General features: G+C 50.3%; 1 protein-coding gene across 1 annotated transcript in view; it reads left to right on the top strand.

The window, feature by feature from the left end:
• Positions 1 to 24,033, top strand: part of carmil1 (capping protein regulator and myosin 1 linker 1) — a 175,194-nt gene that overhangs the window by 113,418 nt on the left and 37,743 nt on the right. The window contains 5 exon segments of the mRNA XM_084311676.1: positions 7,666 to 7,838; positions 13,063 to 13,131; positions 14,029 to 14,122; positions 15,866 to 15,964; positions 16,530 to 16,658. Coding sequence (XP_084167802.1) covers positions 7,666 to 7,838; positions 13,063 to 13,131; positions 14,029 to 14,122; positions 15,866 to 15,964; positions 16,530 to 16,658 — 564 coding nt within the window.

Here is a 24,033-nt window from a genome sequence, read left to right as displayed (position 1 = left end):
CTGCTCCAAAACTTGTCGGCTAATACTTGGCTGTACCTCCACATTCGTCGGCCGTTCGCTTCTTCAGGCCGGTACATTGTCTGGGGTAACGCGGGATCTAGCCGCCCCATCAGGAGGGTGTTGGGGGTGACTGGGTCGACATCTGCTACATCACTGGAGACGTAACCGAGGGGCTTTGAGTTCAATACTCCCTCAATCTCCGTGAGGACTGTCATTAGGACTTCTTCCGCCACAGTCTGGGCCCCAAGTACTGCGTACAGGGCTGTCTTTATAGAACGTACTTCTCGTTCCCAAGTTCCACCGAAGTGGGGTGCGTTTGGGGGGTTGAATTGGAAGTCAATCTGGGCTGGAGCGAGGTGGGTCTTAAGTTCTGGGCCCATAGCTTGGAAGCTCGACCTCAGCTCTCTTTCTCCGCCTTTGAAGTTTGTCCCGTGATCGGACAATAATGTAGACGGTTTTCCTTTCCGTGATGTGAATCTTCGGAAGGCCATAAGGAATGAGTCTGCGCTCATGGTCGGAAGGAGCTCGATATGTATCGCTCTGGTGGTCATGCATTTGAATACAATACCCCACCGCTTCTCGGTGCCTCTTCCTTTCTTTATGTGCAGCGGGCCAAAACAGTCCATGCCTGTTGAGTGGAATGGCTTGTCGCCGAGTCGGAGGCGACATGGAGGTAGGTCAGCCATCCGTGGTATGCTGGGCTGCGCGCGCCACTTTTGGCAGTCTAGACAGGTTCGCTGGAAGCGTCGCACCGCCTCTCTTCCTTGAAGTATCCAGTAACGACGTCTGATTTCCGCGAAGACTCTCTCTGCTCCTGCGTGGTGTACATCCTCGTCGTATTTCTTTATAATCAGCTCTGTGACCTTGTGTCGGCTGTTCAATACGATCGGGTACTTAATGTCATCCGGTAAATTGGGGGCTCTCCGCAGGCGACCACCCACTCTGATGAGGGTATGTGTGTCACTCTCGGGGGCCAGATGAATCAATCTGCTGTCTGATGGGACGGGCTTTCCTCCCTGTAGACAGTCTAGTTCATCGGGGAACGAGTCTCTCTGGGCTCGTTGCAGTAGAAGCAGTTCTGCTTCCTCGTAGTCAGCTGCTGACATATCAGCGGGGGACTTAATCTCTGGGTGGTGCCGCAGGAATGTCCGTTGCTGCGCACTCTCTATGGTGATGCAATCGTCTATGTTGGGGTCTGCGGAGACAACAGTGCTCAATCCACAGAACATGGGTTTCTTATTCTCAGCCTCCTCGTCACTTGCTTCCCTCGGGGTGGGCGTGGGCCAATCTCCTTCCGGGAGCTTGAGGAATGCTGGTCCGTCACTGTAGATGTTATGACGGGTTAAGTCATCTAGGGACATTCCCCGGGTGATGACGTCAGCTGGGTTGTGTTTTGTATCAACATAGCGCCAGTTTGCTTCTCCGGTTAACTCTCCGGTTAACTCTTGAATCTCAGTGACTCTGACTCCCACGAAGACTTTGTATTTGCATGAATCCGATTTGATCCAGGCGAGTACTGTCGTGGAATCTGACCACAGGATTGTTCTATGCACCGGAATGGTGAGCTCACGTTGGATGAGCGTGGCTAGATGCGCTCCTGCGAGGGCTGCGCAGAGCTCTAGACGTGGGATAGACTGTTGCTTGCGTGGGGCTATTCTCGAGCGGGCGAGGATGAATGCTGTGTAGATCTCTCCCCCCTCTTCTTGGGCCCGCAAGTAGGCTACTGATCCGTAGGCGACCTCGGAGGCGTCACTGAAGACGTGTAGATCCATTTTACATGTCTCTGGCCTCACCGTGGGTGGGAAGTAGCTTCGGCGTATATTAACGCCTGGGAGTGAGTGGAGTTCCATCTCCCACTCTCTCCAGGTGGATGCAAGGTGTGCGGGAATGGGGTCGTCCCAGCCCTGGTCCTTGTCCCACAATGCTCGTACAATCATCTTTGCCCTGGTGGTGTACGGTAGTATACATCCTAACGGGTCATATTGTCGGGCGAGTGTTCTGTACACACTCCGTCTGGTGGTCGGTATTGCCGTCGACCTTCCCTGCTCCGTGGTCAGGGGTTTGTGTCTATAGTGGAGCGAATCTGTTTTGAAGCGCCACACTAGTCCTAGTGTCATCTCTTGGGCTTCTCCTGGGATTGTGGCCATCCAGGTCTCGCTGCTCGCTGCCTTGTCCTCGGAGGAGAGGCTGCGCAGTACGTGCGGATCGCTGCTGGCCCACTGCCTGAGATCAAAGCCGCCTTTGATCAGAGAGGCGCGGAGTTTAAGTAGGAGAGCCTCGGCTTCTTCCTGGGTCGAAACGCTTTGTAGACAGTTATCTACGTAGAAGCTGTTCTTCACACTGTGTCGGACCTCTTCGTCCGCTGCTGGGTCCTCTGCGACATGTCTCTGTAGTGCAAATGTAGCACAGCATGGGCTGCATGTAGTTCCGAAAGGGAGGACTTCCCATTGGTAGATGGCTGGGTGCTCATCTCCTGGCCTCTCTCTCCATAGGAACCGCAACAGGGGCTTGTCCTCCTCTACTAATCTCACCTGCAGGAACATCCCTTTGATATCCCCGCTGATAGCCACCTTGTCCTGGCGGGAAGCGGAGTAGTACGCCTAGTAGGGAGGGGCCGAGTGTAGGACCGGGCAATAGCTCTTTATTCAGATTTTGGGATCCGATCTGGTAGCTGCAGTTAAACACGATGCGGTCTTTGCCGTTGTGATGAACCTTGTGGTGGGGCACGTACCACGATTCAGTCGTCTGGTCGGCCTCTTTAATGTCAATCTTTGTGACGTGTCCCGCTGTGATGAGCTTCTCAATCTCAGCGCGGTATACACTTTCTTGGGCGGGGTCCTTGGCTAAGCGCCGCTCTGTGTTTAGTAGGTACCGCTCTGTGGCGTCTTTCTTTGCGTGAAAGGTAGGCATCCCTTCCCGCCGCAGGAGTGGCGTGGCGTATCTCAACACGCCGCTGACTGGGACTCTCTTTGTTCCCGTCTCGAGGAGGTTAATGGCGTAGATGTCGTCTTTAGAGCGAATGTCTTTCTTTTCGTTCTTAAAGGGCATTTGTTCTAAGGTCCATAGCCTCTCTACATGCTGCAGGAGTGCGGTGTCTCCCTCTGTGACTCGGGAGTGGAGACAGCTAGTGGCTGTGGTTCGGTTGAGAGATTTGGCGAGTGGGCCTTGGAGAGTCCATCCTAGGCGGGTCTCGACTGCTGCAGGACAGCCTCTGGGTCCGGTATGAACCCGGTCTATCGGGACAATGAGGTCTGCATGGTCGGAGCCTATCAACAGTGTCGGGGTAGCACCGTCTATGAGTGGGATCGGTAGCTTGCGTAGATGTACATATTTCTCCATCAGCTTGGCTACGGGGTATGTGTACCGCGAGAGTCCTATTTCTTGGCTGGTGAAAGCGTCTGTAATCCTGTACCGTCGCTCGGGCTGGCCGCTTGCTGCGATAGAGAATGAGACATTCTCGCCCTTTATCGTTTTCAAATCTCTTCTTATTGTCCGAATTGTCATTTGGTTTTCGCTCCCCCGCAGCCCTAGCTGGGCCGCAGCGGACGCGAGCAGAAGGGTCTTCTCTGACCCGTCATCAAGGACAGCGTAGGTGTCCATGACTTTATTCTGGTAGCTCAATGTCACACGGACTACCTTTAAGAGCACTCTGGCTCCGCTGCTGCTGGCGGGGTCGATGTACATGACGCTTGCTTTGCTGCTTGATGGTGCGGGTGGAGGCCGCCGTCTGTTACTGTCGTGGAGTATGTCCAGATGGGCTCCATCGCACCGACTGCACTTTTTCTTTAAGCGGCATTCGGCTGCCATGTGTGATCGCGCACAGCGAAAACAGCGTCTGTTGGACTTTATCCATTGACTCGCTTCCTCCGCATTCATCTTGGGGAATGAGTCACATTGTGACAGCCAGTGTTCTTTCTCACAGTAGGGGCACACTATCTTCCACTTCTCCTTTCTTGAGGGGGTACTGTGGCTCCTACTGCTTGGCACTGACTCCGATTGGTGCATGACAGTCACCGATCTTCTTCCATCATTTAGTCTCCTGGTTCCTTCTCTGGAGCCAGGGGTGCTCCGTCCGAATGTATCTAGCCGTAAGCTGCTGACTTCTCTCGCCAGGAAGTCGGCTAGATCGAGGAGGTTCGGTTCGGGGCCATTAGGGTCTCGGTGGTCTCTCTGCCGCCTAAAGCGCTCCTGTCGGGCGGGCGGTAGCTTCTCCAAGATCCTCTCTACATTTGAGTTGGCGTATAGTTCATGCCTACCCTTTTCCCTCTGCGCTCCCAGCATCCCTACCAGGGACTGCACTCTGATGGACAGGTCGTCCAGTGCTCGATTGTCTGTTGCTGGGGGTAGGCGGTCGATGTGCCTGATCTCCTGGATCACGTAATCCCATATACGTCCATATCTCTGGTCCAACGCTACCAGCGCTGCGGTGTATGGGGTCGTGGAAGTGGCGTAGGCGAGCGCTATGTTGTGCGCGCGGGGTACCTTTAAATGCTTCAGTAGTATCGCGTATTTATGGCGTTCATCAATGACATCCACCAACATTGTCTCCAGACACATGCGGAGCTCCGTATACTGGGCCCGGTTCTCCTGGGTGAAGTCTGGTACCATAGGTGTGCCAATGTATGACGCGGATTGTTGATACATCGGCGAGCGTTGGGGGAGAGGCCTCCTAGGCGAGTCTCCTCCTGCTCCTTGGCGTGGGCTGGTACCGGCTGTGTACCATGGCCCGCTGGTCCAGGTGCTGTTCCTCGGTGCGGGTCGTGCGTCGTGCTCACCCGTGAATAGCGTCGGGGGTCTGTAGCGCAGCTCCGCGGGGGTATAGCCTGGGCTGTACTGGACCTCCTGGTCCGGTAGAGTACTGTGCTGTCGTCGGGCGTGGTTCTCCTCCTCTTCCTCTTCGTCTTCCGTTAGGTCATCCAGGGCTTGTAGTCTCTGATTTAGCCTCTCCGCAGTGTATGCTGCTCCTTCCCGGTGGCTGGGTCTCGCTTGGACCGGTTGGGGAAGGGGGTCTGCGGGGGGTATAAACCTCGTCTGTTGGTCAAGTTCAGGGTCGCTTACTCGGCTAGGGGATGCCGCCCTGGAGTGATGTCTAGACGAGTTCCTGGAGCCTCTGGTGGAGGGAGGGGGTGTTGTCCTTCTGATCAGCTGTTCTATTAGTTGCGCTTGTGCTCTGTCGCGCTCGGCTTCGCGCTTGGTGAGATCCGATTCTCTCTGGGCACCGGTGGCGGCGCGCTGGGCGTCGGCCCGGTCTCTTGCCATATTCTCTTCCATCTGAATGCGTCTTATTTCCAGGCGTATGTGCTCTTCTTCGCTCCGTTGCTGTATCTGCAATCGATCGCGTTCACCCTGGAGTCTATCGCGTTCAGTAGAGGCTTTCAGGCTGACGAGGAATGCCTGCTGTAGTGTCCTCTCTGCCTCGCTGGGAGAAGACGGTTGTATAGGGGAGCCGTCCCTTGGGGTACTCCGTGCGGAGTCTTGGAGCTCTATCTCCACGGTGCTCTCCTCATCTTCTTCCGTGCCGAGTTCTCTCTCGCTAGTGTTGTCTTCCTCCCGGGACTCGTCGGGGACTACTTCTTCGGTATTGGCGGGGTGTAAAGTCATGTCTGGTTCCCCCTGGTCCCCACCGTGAGCTGGGTCAGTTACGTTAGAACCCATAGGGGCCTCTATGGTCGGGGTAGCCTGGTCGTTAGGGTTAGACATAATTTTACTTTCTAGTTTTACCGCGTTTACTGTTGGTAGAAGACTAGGTTGTTGACTGACAGCGTAAGCCTCTAGGTACTGAGGGAGCTGTCGTTTGCGCCACGGGCGTTGTTGGTTAGGAGGATCGTTTCGTGGAGTGTTCATCATAGGCCATTTTAATATTAATAACACTATATTAATATTACACTGATTACCCTCCGGCTCGAAGGACCAATTGTAACTGAGGGGTACAATTCCCTGACTGTATTGTTAGATATGATACTTACTACCACTACCTCTTGTACTTTAGACTCTGGCCACCCAGTACTAGGTATAAATAATTATGATAAACACTCCCACCTGATGAAACGGATCCAACACAAATGTACCAAGTCGAAAGTCTGCGTTTATTAATAATACATAGCAAAAGGTATGTACAACGATCACTTAATTACATTTATGATTTGAAATAGTATGCACTTTTATGGCAAATGAGTATTCGTAGGTAGATCAATATCGAATGTCCAATCTCTGATTGCGCAGGAAGCAAATATACAACCTGGAATATTTAGGGAACAATAGCAATGATACTTGAATGATTATATAGCTGGATACACTAGGGGAAGGTTCCGACTGCTTGTAGGACAGCTGGAGGGGGGGGGTAGAGTCTGGCTGTATCCCGTCTGGCCGAGGGTATCCTGGGAGAGCCCACAGTCGTGCGACCCGGTGCCCAGCGATCCTCGATCCACAGATGAAAGCAGTTGGACTCTCTGTGGCCGGCGTCCTCCGGTCCACGATGGAGAGACGTGAGGCGACCTCGTCGTGTAGAGCGTCTTCTCACCTGTCGTCCTCTCCGGGGGGGGTATTTCCAACACACCGCAGTGTTGGCCTTTATCCATAGAATAATCAAAGTACTCAAAGCATAATCCAAGCCGGGGAAGGCTAGCCGTCGTCGGTAGAATAATCCAATATACAGGTCCACTCGCTCTTTGGCCTGGAGCTCCTCGGGTGCAGCTTCACGTGGGGTCAACCACCCTGGATAAGCGTCCAGCTGATGCCCGAAACGATGGGGGTGCTGATTACTATAGAACTCTTACCGCACGAGGCACTACATATGAATAGACTATTATTAGCTTAATAGAATACGTCCAACTCGACGATATAGTGCCAAATATGACTATTCAAATATTAATATACACGATGTCTCAATGCCGATACTGGGCCGAATTGGCCTTACTGCCCACACGTGGTTCGCGGGGAGGCTTTTGCGTCTGTCACTCTGTTGGAGGGTAAGGAACTGGACTAAAAGAAAGCTCTACTTTAATAGCGCAGTATATATACGCACTATGAACAAATAGTACCATTAGTGGTGCGGTAGACATATTCCTACGCGGAACTAGGACTTGTCCATACATGTTGAGCGGTACGATTGAACCTGGTCTGAGGGGTATGGCGACCTGGCACCAAGGTCTCGTCCAATGGTAGAATGGAGACTATTATGGGATGTTCAGTAGACTAGAAGGGATATTCAATGCATATTGTACAAGGAATATACAAGGGATATCAGGGGATATACAAATACAATTAAATATATATATATAAATAAATATATATATTCGGTTTAATCTGATCCTTCAGAACAAATAGCATTAGGAATAATAGTAGTGGTCGAAGTAATAGCATTAGGAATAGTAGTAGTAATACCATTATGAATAATAGTAGTAGTATTAGTAGTAAAAGTAATAGCATTTGGAATAATGGTAGCAGTAGTAGAAGTAATAGCATTAGGAATAATAGTAGTAGAAGTAATAGCATTAGGAATAATAGTAGTAGAAGTAATATCATTTAGAATAATAGAAGTAATAGCATTAGTAATGATGATAGCATTAGTAGGTTTAGTGATATTTATACATTTCATTGTGTTAAAAAATAAATCTAGGCAAAACTGTGGTTGAAATAAAATTTAAAAATGTTCCTCCCCTCCAGCCCCTGACGTCTCTGTCGCTGGCTGACTCCAGACTGAAGGCCGACCTGGCCATCGTCCTCAGCGCCCTGGGCAGCAACACCTCCCTCACCAAGCTGGACATCAGTGGCAACGCCATGGGAGACATGGGGGCCAAGATGCTGGCTAAAGCCCTGCAGATCAACACCAAGCTCAGGTCAGGAGGATTACTAGGGATGTTCGATATTGACTTTTTTACCGATATCCGATATACCGATATCGTCCAACTCTTAATTTCCGATACCGATATCAAACCGATACCGATATATGCAGGGTTCCCCCCTGCATATATTATGCATACTTTTGACTTTTGAATAAAAGTATTGGTTCTTACTTGCCTGCCTGGGTAAATAAAGGTTAAATAATTTTTGTTTTTTAAATAATACAGGTATTTTCCGTTATTACATTTTAATGCCGATAATATCGGACATCTCTATTAGGAACCAAAGGCGACTGGGATATTTCTGAAAGTAGGACTATACACTGTGAGGTCAGAGGTCAAGACACGTTGAGTAAATGTAGGTCCCAGACTCATTAAAACATGTGGGGATGCAAAAGAGACAAGCCTGTTGCCAGATTTGGTGTCTGGACCTATGGTCTGGGTCAAATAGTGTGTTTTTGACAAGAAGAGAATGGTTTTGCAATTTGAGTTTACTGTCTCTGTTATGCTGCCATAGTATCACAGATCATTATAATATCATAGATATTTTGAGCTCTGAGCCTTGACATTTAGCCTTTATCCTATTATCACACTAGCACTTGTCTCCCTATGCTTTCTCTCTTGTTGTTGCTGTTCTTAGCTCTATTCTATTTAAATCTTTCTTATGTACCCCAGTTGCTATTGCATGTACATATTTGTGTTTTATTACACTTATATGTTCATACATACCAACAATTTCGCCTGTTTTATTCTCCACCCATCGATCATCCTTAGCAACACTACTATCACCGACATCCAAGAATGGGCATCCCCCCTTGAACGGCCCTTAATAATGTCTGTGAGTGTTGCTTTGGATTTCATGATGTTTTTTTTATAAAAAAAAACACAAGTCCCCGCCTCAGCGTTCTCTCCATCCACCTCGACATATGGTACTGCCGTAGTCATATGTGATGACACTCCCAACGCACCCGCCGCCATGTGGCGCAGGTCCGCCAGGAACTGTAGATAGTTGGCCCGGTCCCCCCGCTGTGCGTAGCCAACCCTGGAACCGTGCGAGCAGAGCGTTCCGTGTCGGGACATCTGAACCTGACACTACCCACGAGGCAATCACACCCAAGGGGGGACCCCGACAGAAAGGGCTGGTTTTATACGGGGGAAGCTGACATCAGTTCTAGGTGAAGAAAGCCCCCCCACTGAACACCCCTCCAGAACATGCTGAGGAGTTGTTCTGCAGCCGGACATGCAAGGTGTAAGGACCCCATGGGTTCCTACACACCGTAGCCCTGCAGTGATATTACTACCACCCCAAATCACGCGTGCCTGCGAGACCACTGCCAATTTTTCAGGAGTGGGAGGCACCAACATGATACCTGGCCTGGCGAAGGCGAGGCCGGGGAAGCCCGCACTGTGTGCCTCAAAAGGTTTCGAGCCCCCCTGCTGACAACACTTAAGTTGACAGACGTAACACCAGGCTCAACCAACACAGCTTATGGTGTGGGAGCCGCTTGACAGCACAACATTCTCACGGACAGACCCAGGCTCAGCCATCAACTGGGTGTCAGCCCCTGTCCCCATGAGAAGCGAAAAGTGGGGCCGCCCGCGCTTCAACGAAGGCACGCGGCCCGCAGCCAAAGGAAACAATCAGAGCCCACTTTTTCCGCTGGTGTTGGGGAAGGGAGTGATCGGAGAGCGGGCTGCTCGCGGCAGGACGGTGACAGCTTGTTTGTGCAAGCCGAACCCATCCAACATGGCCGATCCCTCGGCCGCCATAGGCTGTCGGCCTTGTGGACACCTGTCGAATCAACGCCCAGGATACCTCCGGCGGGGGAAAACATGGCCCCCTGTCGAGGGCCTCGTCATCGCCGCTGACGAGGCCGTGCTCTCTCTTCTTCTGGCTGCGCGGTGTGAGGCGGTGTGGGGCCTAGGACAATACCGCCCGCACTCCAGCAGAAGACCAAAATCCCCTGCGGAGAGGGGAACCCTGAGCGGTTATAGCTTGCGGCTGGGTCAAAGCTAATAACGTCAACAACCTCGCGCGATGTGTCGACGTCGGCTGGCCCTCAAGGCCCCGCCACCAGACACCATTTTTTTTATAGAAAAAAACAGCAATTCGAACACAGTTCTAATCGCTGCCAATTCCATACCGTGGCGGTACAGGCTTTAGCAGCCCACCGGCCACTCGCCAGGCCGACCCACCCATGGCGTCGGCCGGGCGGGGCACTGTTTCAATATGTCAAAAACAAAGGACTGATGTTAACACGGAGCACCAGTGGTGGTTGCAAACAGCAACCTCCACTGTGGTGTGCACCATGAAAGGGTTAAATGAATAAAAGAACTAAACCACAAAATACTGTAGAATGAGCAAACCCATATACACAACGTTAAGGGGAGGCGGACCAGAGCGAACTAGTCCCGCCTTCATTCAAAATATTCACAACCGCACACCAGCCCTAGCTTAGCCCATTTACCAAAAAAGGTAAACAAAGCCCCCCCCCCCCGCACTACTCCCCCAGTAGACACCGATTGACCGTCAGCATAAATGGTTGAGAGGAGAGAAAGCTGTAGCAAAGACAGACCTTCTCATAGCAGAGTGACAAAACGAAACAGTAGCCCCCTACACTACTACAGCCTAGCGTGAGGCGATGTGGGACCCAGATCAACAACCGCCTGCGCACAGACACGCAACATGTTTACCATGTCGGCTGGACCCATAGCCCCACTACCCGATGCCAATGTGGATAGGAACTAGCCAGCTGAGCCATAACCCGCCGTTAAGTCCCATCCTGCAGTAGTATAGCTCTACTGCTACACCGCCGAGCTCACGCATCGGCCCCAGATGGGGACACCGTTCCACAGACCCCGCCGGAACACAAAGGTAACGTACCTGGCTAGGCTACCTAGCCACGGCCTACCCTGTTGTCAACCCATTTACCCGTAAAAAAGGTAAATAGGACTCAGCAAAACCCCCACAACAGCTACAGACTGACCTTCATTGATGAACCAGGCAAGAGGAGGGAGAAGTGACAACATCTCACGGCGGAGACATTAGAACAGCATAGCAGTTAGCATGTAGCAGTAGTGTTAGCATGTAGCATTAGCGTTAGCATGTAGCATAGCATTAGTTGTTTAACAGCACGCCCAAGACCGTTTGGAAACCGTTCACTGCAGTGAAACGTTCACCAAACCATCCTGCCCCCGGCGCCAACACACAACATGGTTGTGTAACAAAACAAACCAGCATTACTAACACTAATACCCATGCCTGAAGACACAGGGCCTACCTGGGTACAAGCTGGCCCGACAGCCAACCTTGCACAGCTGATCCTTGGTCTGCTGCCATCAGACGAGGAAACATCAACATAGGCCCGTCATGTCGCTGAAAACATGCTTCGAAGATGCCAGGGGCCAGCAACCTCCGGTAAAATCTAACCCCGACTAACCTTAATGTCATGCACTTGTCCTAATAAACTAACCTACACTGTAACACGCAACACTTTGATGAACATTGTTACTCAGCTGATAGAGTTATACCCTTCTTGCTGTCTTGTCGCACAGAACTTGTAAGTCGCTTTGGATAAAAGCGTCAGCTAAATGACTAAATGTAAATGTAAGCTTTCAACATTACACAATTCCTCCAATCTTTTTCATACTGCTAGTTACATAAGGTGCATTGCATCCACTATGATGGAACGAAAATAGAGGAAGGGTGTTTGGTGACCAGGACCATGGTCTTATAGGCTACGCCTCCATAGGGGCGGGACCCGGTCAGGTGTGGGTGTATTTAATTGTGTTCGTGGTGGTGTACAGTAGGTACTAGGAGATAAGGGGTATCTCATTAGGCTAGAGCGGGACGCGATAGCCATACGATATATAACCCCTAACTCCCCCCGATGAGCACCTTGCATGGTTGCCTCTGCCGTCAGTGTGTGAATGTGTGAGTGAATGGGTGAATGTGAGGCATAAGTTGTAAATCGCTTTGAATAAAAATGCAGTCAAACCACGAACCCTCACCTTACCAGTCCTTCAGCCTGTGGCTCAAACCATGAACCCTCACCTTACCAGTCCTTCAGCCTGTGGCTCAAACCATGAACCCTCACCTTACCAGTCCTTCAGCCTGTGGCTCAAACCATGAACCCTCACCTTACCAGTCCTTCAGCCTGTGGCTCAAACCATGAACCCTCACCTTACCAGTCCTTCAGCCTGTGGCTCAAACCATGAACACTCACCTTACCAGTCCTTCAGCCTGTGGCTCAAACCATGAACACTCACCTTACCAGTCCTTCAGCCTGTGGCTCAAACCATGAACACTCACCTTACCAGTCCTTCAGCCTGTGGCTCAAACCATGAACACTCACCTTATCAGTCCTTCAGCCTGTGGCTCAAACCATGAACCCTCACCTTACCAGTCCTTCAGCCTGTGGCTCAAACCATGAACCCTCACCGTACCAGTCCTTCTGCCTGCTTCAAACCATGAACCCTCACCTCACCTCATCAGCTGACCAGATGCTATTGGTGGTACCCAGAACCAGGCTCAAAACTAGGGGAGACAGAGCTTTCTCCACCGCAGCGCCTAGACTGTGGAACAGCCTCCCCCTCAGCGTACGGACTGCCCAGACCGTACAGGCTTTTAAATCACTCTTGAAAACCTACCTGTTCTCCTTGGCCTTCCCCCCTACTTAACTACCACTAGACCCCTGACCCTTTTATCCTCTTTGTTTTACTGTGTCCTACCAGTTTTTTATTACTTTCATTGCTTTATTATGTTTTTAATCTTATATCTTGCACCATATTGTTTGTTTTGTTGCTTTCATTGCTTTGCTATGTTTTTTTTATTTCTTTCTTTTAATCTTATACCTTGCCTCACACTAATTTGTTTTTATCAACCTGCTTGTGAAGCACTTTGGTGTCAGCTGCCGCTGCCTGGAAATGTGCTATACAAATAAAACTGACTTGACTTGACTTGACTTACCAGCCCCACCCCGAAAGTTGAATATGCACTATTTTATCAAATCTGCCTGAAATCTGCAATTCAAATGCAATTCAAATGACAAAGCGGGAGTATTTAAACTTAGAGTGGTTTAACACCAACTATTATCATTAGTACACATATCAGCCACGTCACAGTTGCCCACAAAGTCAGTTTGGATCCTGAGAAAAGTCACTTTGAAGATGTGATGGGGAGAGAGACGTTTTTATTGTATTGGCCTCTGTGTGTTTACAGGACGGTGATCTGGGACAAGAACAACGTCAGCCCTCAGGGCCTGCAGGACGTGGCCTCAGCTCTGGAGAAGTATGTATGGAGCTCAGTCATGATCCACTGGGTCATTATAACGGCTTTTAAGTCTAAAGTTAAGATCCTCCTCTAAAGTCGTTGGTGTCCTTCGAAACCCTTGTATCTTGAGTATAGTACGTTGAGTCGTTGTAAATGACCACACAATCACTGTGATTTTGATAGCAATGCTTTTTTAATGGCTGTATTGGGTTTATCATTGTCATTGCTCTACACACAATGACAAAATGGAGATGCAAGTTTTCTTTTTAAAGATGCTATAGATAACATTCAGCCACTAGATGTCACACTAGAGCACCAGCATGTCATTTATCCAATCAGGTGCATTCCACGTGGGGGAATGGGAATTTAGGGAGGGGATACATGTATGCAATAATATGTAATCAACAACATTCATGTTGGACCCGCCACATTTTTTAAATGATACAATTATGAATCAATAATTATTTTGGGGGAAAAGCAATACTTTTATTCCACACATCTCTAAAAGCTTTGTGGATGTATTTTTTTATGATTACTCAACCTAAAAATGTTATCTATAGTGTTTTTAATTTAAAAAGTGTGTCCTGTCCCATCCCCCCCAATATTATTTTGGGGATGTTTTGCCCTACCAGTCCCAGTTATTATTATAAAATACATTTATATTCACCATTTTGCTCTTACGCATAGCCTTGACCAAGACTCTGGCATTAAAGCTGGACTTGGTCTCTGGTTGCCAAACGGTAGCTGCCTGCTGCTCCTAAAATAGTTAGGATGGGTTAAATACAGAGGATATATACCTGGTATATGCAAAAGTAATATACTTGGCAAATATTATAATTAACGTGTGCAAGAGACTTGGATAACCTGTGAAATAATGGTTCACATTATTATTTCCCCCTCTCTTCCTTCCATCAGGAACTACACCATTCGTTTCATGCCTGTACCCATCATGGACGCTGCCCAGGCCCTCAAGACCAGTCCGGAGAAGACGGAGGACGCGCTGCTTAAGGTCTCCGCTCTGTCTTCACACAGACAATACTGTATTCACCTTGCTCGCCTGTTTGTTTAGATCCCGTGAGAAACAATGAGGGGTTCTTAACACATTGGAGGCCAAACCCGAGATAAGTCGGGTTAACTCGCCGAACGTTGGGCGCCAAACCCTTCATTCATGAAAACATGCAGGGAGCCTGTGTTATCACTTGGGGATGAGTCTGAGATTGCAAAAGTCCAATTCCGCCGCCTGCCGCCTTGCGGCCGCTATTGCACTCCATTTGAAACGATGTGGCTTGGTGTGTGGTTCGATCTGCGGGTGGAGTCTAACTAGTCGGGCAGGGCAAGCGCTTATAACGCATGCATCAACGAGGGTCGGGCACTCCCGGTTCATGTTCATTGCTGGATTACGTTGGCAACACGATCGACATCAGTACTTGGAATGGCGATCAGATAATTGGAATATTCTTTTCGGGACAGATCCTGGTCAAGGTAAGGGCTATATGGTATCAATATTGCGTTGATCCAAAAATTCGTTTATTGCGATCGGACCGTGTGTGTGTGGTATGTGTGTGTGGCCCGTTGGTGGCGATCAAAGCACGGAGGGGCGCCCCCCCCCCCCCCCCCCCTTTCATGCATCCATGATGAAACATAATACCGATAATCTAAATTTGATTTGAGAACAGTAGCTAGTCCAGGGAAGAAACTATAACGCTTTTACTAGAATACACGTTGCCGGCCATTACGCAGCCTTTTGGAAATGACCGCCCTGAAACTACACTCATATTCACGACGGTATAAAACGGGAATGTATGGATGGAAATATTATCTGTTTTTTGCATCTTGACCGGAAGAAACTCAATGACAATCGACTATATTATTAGATCCATAGCTATAATATATAATATAGCTTTAGGCCTGCAAACACAGCCATGTATCCCCATTAAAAGGCGTTGGCATTTCAACGGTAAGGTAAACAGCGACCTATGGCGCTGAATGAGTTAAAGGGAAACGCCACTCAAATAAATCATTCTAATGTGTTATTTCCATGCACTAAGACCGTTCAATCAATATTTGTGAACACAAGCTATTGTCTCTCAAATCCAAAAATGACTCACACTTGTGATCATCGGGTATAAGGTCTGGAGCTGCTCCATAGATAATGAATGGGAGACCAATTTTGTAGACCCACAGAATGTTTGTTTTCTTGTTTATACCCAAATTAGTTTTATTCTATAGTAGTCTCATGTGTACAATCTTTCCAAATTCACTATCTATGGAGCAGCTTCAGACTTTATACATGATGACATCACAAGTTTGAGTTTTAGCGCTCTAGGTTTTGGATTTGAGAGAGTGTTGCTCATTTCACAAATTCCACACATTTTCTACTGTCTTAGACCAAAGGAATAACATGTATCAATTCTGAAATTGGCCGTAGTTTAAGCTCGGGACCCAAACTGAGTGAATGTTTGCACACCCTGATCCCAATCTCATTCAAACGTATTAGTTCTCTTGTCATGTGGGGAGCCATCGGAAATAAGCCTGTGACCTACTTTAGTCTCAATCTATCGTTTAGGAAACACAATTTAAACACAGGTAAATCCCACCTCTCTGGTAGGCAGGTTAAAACAAATGCGGAGAGTCGATTAATTGCAAGTTATTATATATTTAATATCTAATATTTGTTATATGATATGTATATATATATATATATATATGTTTTGAATGTAACCTTTTCCTGAATGTAATCTGTTCCATGTAGATAGAGCAGTACATGCTAAGGAACCATGAGACTCGTAAATACCTCCAGGAACAGGCCTACCGACTACAGCAAGGCATTGTCACTACCACCACACAACAGGTAACATAACACAACAGGTAACATAACATAACATAACATAACATAACATAACATACTGTATACACCAAGAGCAGGCCTACTGACTACAGCAAGGCATCGTCACTACCACCACACAACAGGTAAGATAACATAACATACTGTATACACCAAGAGCAGGCCTACTGACTACAGCAAGGCATCGTCACTACCACCACACAACAGGTAAGATAACATAACATACTGTATACACCAAGAGCAGGCCTACTGACTACAGCAAGGCATCGTCACTACCACCACACAACAGGTAAGATAACATAACATACTGTATACACCAAGAGCAGGCCTACCGACTACAGCAAGGCATCGTCACTACCACCACACAACAGGTAAGATAACATAACATACTGTATACACCAAGAGCAGGCCTACCGACTACAGCAAGGCATTGCCACTACCACCACACAACGGGTAACATAAAACACAGACACACACACACATTATGGAGGCAAGTGTGAAGGTGTATGACAACTTGCAATCTGGTGTTTGTGTGCGTGTGTGTGTGTGTGTGTGTGTGTGCGTGCTCTAGATGATGGACAGGATGTGTGTGAAGGTGCAGGACCACCTGAACTCTCTGAGGTTCACGGAGAAGGACACCGTGCAGGAGGACATGAAGGTCGCCGAGAACCTCATGAAGGACGCCAGGAACTCTAAGACGGTAACCATGGCAACCACAGCCTCCCATACTGCTTTATAGGATATAGCGCCCCCCTGTGGCACTACGAGCGCCCATTATAGACTTTGTCAGGGAACAGAGCAGTTTGTTTAACACATTGAGTGCCACGCCCCTTCCGGGAAGTGCATCTGGCCTTGCTGTGTGTCCATTAACCCCATGTAAATGCGCACCTTGTTTGTAGAGCTAAACCTGTTATGGTTTGTAACCGACCCCAATCGCACAACACAAGACAGGTATGGTGGTTTGCCAAGAAACAGATATTTATTGAAACACAGGGAAAAACAGGGAAAAGGGCACTGTCCCTTTAAGGGAGAATCACAAATGCAGGAAAAGGGAAACACTATGGGAAGGTAAGGGAACGCCTAAGGGAAGGTTAAGGGAACGCCTTGGGACAGAGGAACTAGAGACTAGGTAAACAAGGGACAAGGAGAACTAGGGAGAGAGGACTAGGGACTTGGAGAGCTAGGGATAGAGGACTAGGGACTAGGAGAACTAGGGAGAGAGGACTAGGGACTAGGAGAGCTAGGGAAAGAGGACTAGGGACTAGGAGAACTAGGGAAAGAGGACTAGGGACTAGGAGAGCTAGGGATAGAGGACTAGGGACTAGGAGAACTAGGGAAAGAGGACTAGGGACTAGGAGAGCTAGGGATAGAGGACTAGGGACTAGGGGACTGAGGCCCGCGGAGGCGGGCTGGGGAACAGGGAGGAACTGGGAGGACTGGTGGAAATCATCTGGGCCGCTCTGCAGGACAGAGGAGATAGTTAATGCACAAAGGGAAAAAACAGAGCAGGTGCAGAACAGTCCAAATAACAAAGTGAACAAAGTAATAATATCTTCGTGTGACAAACACACAGGGGGAGATGTAAAGTCCAAAAATACTATTCTAAGTGAGAACCAAAAACAGAGGCATTACGCTGGGAGATGAAATGTCCAAACTAACTAACAGAGGCAATACGCTGGGAGATGAAATGTACAAACTAACTAACAGAGGCAATACGCTGGGAGAGTGACATCACAATCTAAACTCAACCAGGCGTATGCGTAATGGTACAGGAACAGCAGCGGGAACGGGGGCAAGGGCACTACGCTGAGTGAGTGACATCACAATCAAAACTCACCCAGCGTATGCGTAAAGGTACAGGGACAGCAACGGGAACGGGGGCAAGGGCACTACGCTGAGTGAGTGACATCACAATCAAAACTCACCCAGCGTATGCGTAAAGGTACAGGGACAGCAACGGGAACGGGGGCAAGGGCACTACGCTGAGTGAGTGACATCACAATCAAAACTCACCCAGCGTATGCGTAGCAGGTAAGGGGACAGCAACGGGGCGAGGGCATCGCCACCGGGTGGCTGGCTGTCCGAGCCGAGGAACAGAGCGCTGGAACAACGGCGGTGGCGAGGATGTCGTCCACCGGGTAGCCGCTGTCGGAGACCGAGGAACAGGGTGCTGGAACAGCGGCGGTGACGAGGATGTCGTCCACCGGGTAGCCGCTGTCGGAGCCGAGGAACAGGGTGCGCGCCACACCTTGGTGTGCGCGTCGGAACAGTGGCGGTGGCGAGGATGTCGTCCACCGGGTAGCCGCTGTCGGAGCCGAGGAACAGGGTGCGCGCCACACCTTGGTGTGCGCGTCGGAACAGAGAGACGCCTCGGGGTGCGTCTGCGAGGAGGAGTGTGCCAAGCACGAGGATCCTTGGAAGATGCGCGTTGCGCGCTGGAGACTGGAGAGCGTGCCAAGCTCGGAGGTCTGGAAGATGCGCATCAGGCTGGGAGTGCGCGCTGGTACGGAGGAGCGTGCCAAGCTCGGAGGTCTAGAAGATGCGCGTCAGGCTGGGAGTGCGCGCTGGTACGGAGGAGCGTGCCAAGCTCGGAGGTCTAGAAGAGGCGCGTCAGGCTGGGAGTGCGCGCTGGTACGGAGGAGCGTGCCAAGCTCGGAGGTCTAGAAGATGCGCGTCAGGCTGGGAGTGCGCGCTGGTACGGAGGAGCGTGCCAAGCTCGGAGGTCTAGAAGATGCGCGTTGCGCGCTGAGGACTGGAGAGCGTCTGCGCTGGTCTGGATGTGCGTCAGGACGAACAGCTGCGCGGGGGTCTGCAGTGGAACGCTGGGGTGCCTCCCGTGGAAGTACAGGGAGCGCAGACCAGTCTCCCCCACAGGCAACGGCGACAGCTGGCGAAGGCAGGAGCAAACATCTCGACGCCGGAGAATGGAACAGCATAGGCAGACAGAGGATCTCCCGAAAGAGTCTAGATGTTTAGAGAATATGACTCGGCAAGTATACAACACGACCCCACGCCAAAACGAGGGGAAGCGCCCTGGTATTTAAAGCCCACAGGGGGACTAATTAGCCTGCCACCACAGGTGCGAGAGATAATAGAATATCAAACAGGTGTGGCCACTAAGGGTAAAGAACGAGAGGGTGGGGGCTAGAGAGAGTGAGTAGGGAATTCCTAACAGTAGGCTTAAAGAAGACAGAGAATAGGGAATTCCTAACAGTAGGCTTAAAGAAGACAGAGAAAAGGTAGTGAGCAGCGGGCAAAACCTCACAGTATCCCCCCCTCCAACGGGAGCCACCCGGCGACCCAAAACAAATACAGACAGAGTGGCAGGGGGCAAAACAAGAGGTACTGGCCAAGCCAGCAGGGGAAGCCACCACAAGAGTGGGGCTAGCAAAAGAAACAGGGTCGCCGAGGGGTAACTAGGGTAGCAGAGGGGCAACTGGGGGAACTGGTCTAGAGGAACTGGGTCTAGAGAACTAGTCTAGAGGAACTGGTCTAGAGAACTGGTCTAGAGAAACTGAGTCTAGAGGAACTGGGTCTAGAGAACTAGTCTAGAGGAACTGGTCTAGAGAACCGGGCTAGAGAACTGGTCTAGAGAACTGAGGGGCAAGCAGGGTAGCAAAGGGGTAACCATGGTAGCACCGGGAAAAGGGCTAGCAGAGGGAAGGTTAGCTGCCAGGGCACTGACAGCTACAGGGCCTATGCTAGCTGTACTGCTACATCAACATAGAGGCTGCGCAAGCTGCCGGAGCTAGGCTAGCAGAGGGAAAGGGTAGCTGCCAGGGCACTGATAGCTACAGGGCCTATGCTAGCTGTACTGCTACATCAACATAGAGGCTGCGCTAGCTGCCGAGCTAGGCTGGCAGACAGGGCTGGACCAGCAAGAGAGAACAAGCTAGCTGGAAGGACAGTCCTAGCTGTGTGAGAAAAACTGACCTTGCTAGCTGAAAAGGGCAGTCCTAGCAGTGGGAGAAACTACACAAAAAAGTGGAGGCCATGCAGAGGGACCGGGTTAGCTGCTTGGGCCTGGCTAGCTACAGGGCCTATGCCAGCTGCAAGGCTGCATTAACATAGAGGCTGTGCTAACAGCCGGGGCCAAGCTAGCAGACCGGGGCCATGCAGAGGGAAACTGGGTTAGCTGCCAGGGCATGGCTAGCTACAGGGCCCATGCCAGCAGCAAGGGCTGCATAAACATAGAGGCTGTGCTAGCAGCCGGGGCAAGACTAGCAGACAGGGGCTCTGCTGAGGGACTGGGTTAGCTGCCAGGGCATGGCTAGCTACAGGGGGGTCAAACAGGGGAGCTAACCGGGGAGACTAACAAGCTAAACAGGGGAGTAACAGGCCAACAAGGGAGCTAAACAGGACTAACAGGGAAGCTAAACTGGGCAAACAGGGAAGCTAACAGGGCTAACAGGGGAGCTAGAGGGGAGACTAACAAGCTAACAGGGGAGCTAAGAGGGAACAAGAAAAAAAAAGGCAAACTCAACATACACCGTCTGTGCTGGCTGGGGTCGTAGACTTGGTGGGGTCGTACTGTTATGGTTTGTAACCGACCCCAATCGCACAACACAAGACAGGTATGGTGGTTTGCCAAGAAACAGATATTTATTGAAACACAGGGAAAAACAGGGAAAAGGGCACTGTCCCTTTAAGGGAGAATCACAAATGCAGGAAAAGGGAAACACTATGGGAAGGTAAGGGAACGCCTAAGGGAAGGTTAAGGGAACGCCTTGGGACAGAGGAACTAGAGACTAGGTAAACAAGGGACAAGGAGAACTAGGGAGAGAGGACTAGGGACTTGGAGAGCTAGGGATAGAGGACTAGGGACTAGGAGAACTAGGGAGAGAGGACTAGGGACTAGGAGAGCTAGGGAAAGAGGACTAGGGACTAGGAGAACTAGGGAAAGAGGACTAGGGACTAGGAGAGCTAGGGATAGAGGACTAGGGACTAGGAGAACTAGGGAAAGAGGACTAGGGACTAGGAGAGCTAGGGATAGAGGACTAGGGACTAGGGGACTGAGGCCCGCGGAGGCGGGCTGGGGAACAGGGAGGAACTGGGAGGACTGGTGGAAATCATCTGGGCCGCTCTGCAGGACAGAGGAGATAGTTAATGCACAAAGGGAAAAAACAGAGCAGGTGCAGAACAGTCCAAATAACAAAGTGAACAAAGTAATAATATCTTCGTGTGACAAACACACAGGGGGAGATGTAAAGTCCAAAAATACTATTCTAAGTGAGAACCAAAAACAGAGGCATTACGCTGGGAGATGAAATGTCCAAACTAACTAACAGAGGCAATACGCTGGGAGATGAAATGTCCAAACTAACTAACAGAGGCAATACGCTGGGAGAGTGACATCACAATCTAAACTCAACCAGGCGTATGCGTAATGGTACAGGAACAGCAGCGGGAACGGGGGCAAGGGCACTACGCTGAGTGAGTGACATCACAATCAAAACTCACCCAGCGTATGCGTAAAGGTACAGGGACAGCAACGGGAACGGGGGCAAGGGCACTACGCTGAGTGAGTGACATCACAATCAAAACTCACCCAGCGTATGCGTAAAGGTACAGGGACAGCAACGGGAACGGGGGCAAGGGCACTACGCTGAGTGAGTGACATCACAATCAAAACTCACCCAGCGTATGCGTAGCAGGTAAGGGGACAGCAACGGGGCGAGGGCATCGCCACCGGGTGGCTGGCTGTCCGAGCCGAGGAACAGAGCGCTGGAACAACGGCGGTGGCGAGGATGTCGTCCACCGGGTAGCCGCTGTCGGAGACCGAGGAACAGGGTGCTGGAACAGCGGCGGTGACGAGGATGTCGTCCACCGGGTAGCCGCTGTCGGAGCCGAGGAACAGGGTGCGCGCCACACCTTGGTGTGCGCGTCGGAACAGTGGCGGTGGCGAGGATGTCGTCCACCGGGTAGCCGCTGTCGGAGCCGAGGAACAGGGTGCGCGCCACACCTTGGTGTGCGCGTCGGAACAGAGAGACGCCTCGGGGTGCGTCTGCGAGGAGGAGTGTGCCAAGCACGAGGATCCTTGGAAGATGCGCGTTGCGCGCTGGAGACTGGAGAGCGTGCCAAGCTCGGAGGTCTGGAAGATGCGCATCAGGCTGGGAGTGCGCGCTGGTACGGAGGAGCGTGCCAAGCTCGGAGGTCTAGAAGATGCGCGTCAGGCTGGGAGTGCGCGCTGGTACGGAGGAGCGTGCCAAGCTCGGAGGTCTAGAAGAGGCGCGTCAGGCTGGGAGTGCGCGCTGGTACGGAGGAGCGTGCCAAGCTCGGAGGTCTAGAAGATGCGCGTCAGGCTGGGAGTGCGCGCTGGTACGGAGGAGCGTGCCAAGCTCGGAGGTCTAGAAGATGCGCGTTGCGCGCTGAGGACTGGAGAGCGTCTGCGCTGGTCTGGATGTGCGTCAGGACGAACAGCTGCGCGGGGGTCTGCAGTGGAACGCTGGGGTGCCTCCCGTGGAAGTACAGGGAGCGCAGACCAGTCTCCCCCACAGGCAACGGCGACAGCTGGCGAAGGCAGGAGCAAACATCTCGACGCCGGAGAATGGAACAGCATAGGCAGACAGAGGATCTCCCGAAAGAGTCTAGATGTTTAGAGAATATGACTCGGCAAGTATACAACACGACCCCACGCCAAAACGAGGGGAAGCGCCCTGGTATTTAAAGCCCACAGGGGGACTAATTAGCCTGCCACCACAGGTGCGAGAGATAATAGAATATCAAACAGGTGTGGCCACTAAGGGTAAAGAACGAGAGGGTGGGGGCTAGAGAGAGTGAGTAGGGAATTCCTAACAGTAGGCTTAAAGAAGACAGAGAATAGGGAATTCCTAACAGTAGGCTTAAAGAAGACAGAGAAAAGGTAGTGAGCAGCGGGCAAAACCTCACAAAACCTATATTTTATATTATAGCTATGGGTCTAATAACGCTGTCGATTGTCAGTGAGTTGCTTCCAGTCAACGTGCAAAAAACAGATAATTTTTTCATCCGTACATTTCCGTTTTATACCGTTTTGAATATGAATATAGTTTGGGTGCTTCTGAGTAATTCCAGGAAAAAGACACGAAAGCAGCGTTTTTGTGTAATTCATTAAACATGTAATTTTTTGCCTGATTATCGAATCTTCCTGAAATCAACGCTAGATTATCATTATTATCCTTCCTCGTGCATACATGAAATGTACCCTGGAGCGCGCCCCCCCCCCCCCCCCCCCCCCCCACCTCCTGCACTCAACGGTAAACAGCCACACACATAAAACACAGATAGCTTCAATCACGGTAGAAAAAAAAATCAGAGCAACGCAAGATTGGATATATAGAGTCCTTACCTGGTCTCTGATGTAATGCAAAAAAGATAATCCAATTATCTGATCGCCATTCCAGTTATCCACAGCGATCCTGTCTCGGACGTTATTGTGCATTGCACATGAACGGGCGGGCAGGGTCAGTTGTCCAAGCCATCCCTACAAGCGAGTGTTTAGGACCCGCCCCCACGCCACAGCTCGGTAGAGAAAAGAAACTACACTGTTTCTAATGGAGTGCAATAGCGGCCGAAGGCGTTAGAGGGCGGTATAAGACCGTCTGCCAGCTCAGACACATTCAGAACAGTATGCACAAGGTGCCCCGCTGAATTATGAATGGCAATAGCGATTAGAAGAAATACCGTGAGAAAAACGTAGTTCTACGTTTCCGGCACTCAACCGTCGGGCGACAGAAACGTAGTTCTACGTGAACGGCACCCAATGTGTTAATGGTATTTACAATCAGACTTCGAATGAATGGCCGTGGATGAGGAAATGGAATTTTGGAGAGCTTTTTTTTTGGCACACGGTTTACCCGGATCTCTGTCAAAGAGCCATTTCTGAACTGATTTTTATTTACAAATTTGGACCTGTACTACATAAGACTTCAGGCTATGGATCTGCAGTGTTTTCCAGCTTATACCTATTTCTCTAATATTTCTTATATGTTTTATTGCAACTGCTACAGAAAAATGTGAGTACACAAGTTCAAGTTCAACTCAAGTTCAGACCTATGTTACTAAAAGTGATTTTCCTTTTTTGCATTAAACTTCAG

Source organism: Notolepis coatsorum, assembly GCF_963971535.1.
Source record: "Notolepis coatsorum genome assembly, chromosome: 4".
NCBI classification, from domain to species: domain Eukaryota; kingdom Metazoa; phylum Chordata; class Actinopteri; order Aulopiformes; family Paralepididae; genus Notolepis; species Notolepis coatsorum.
This window is presented reverse-complemented; position numbering and strand designations above follow the sequence as displayed.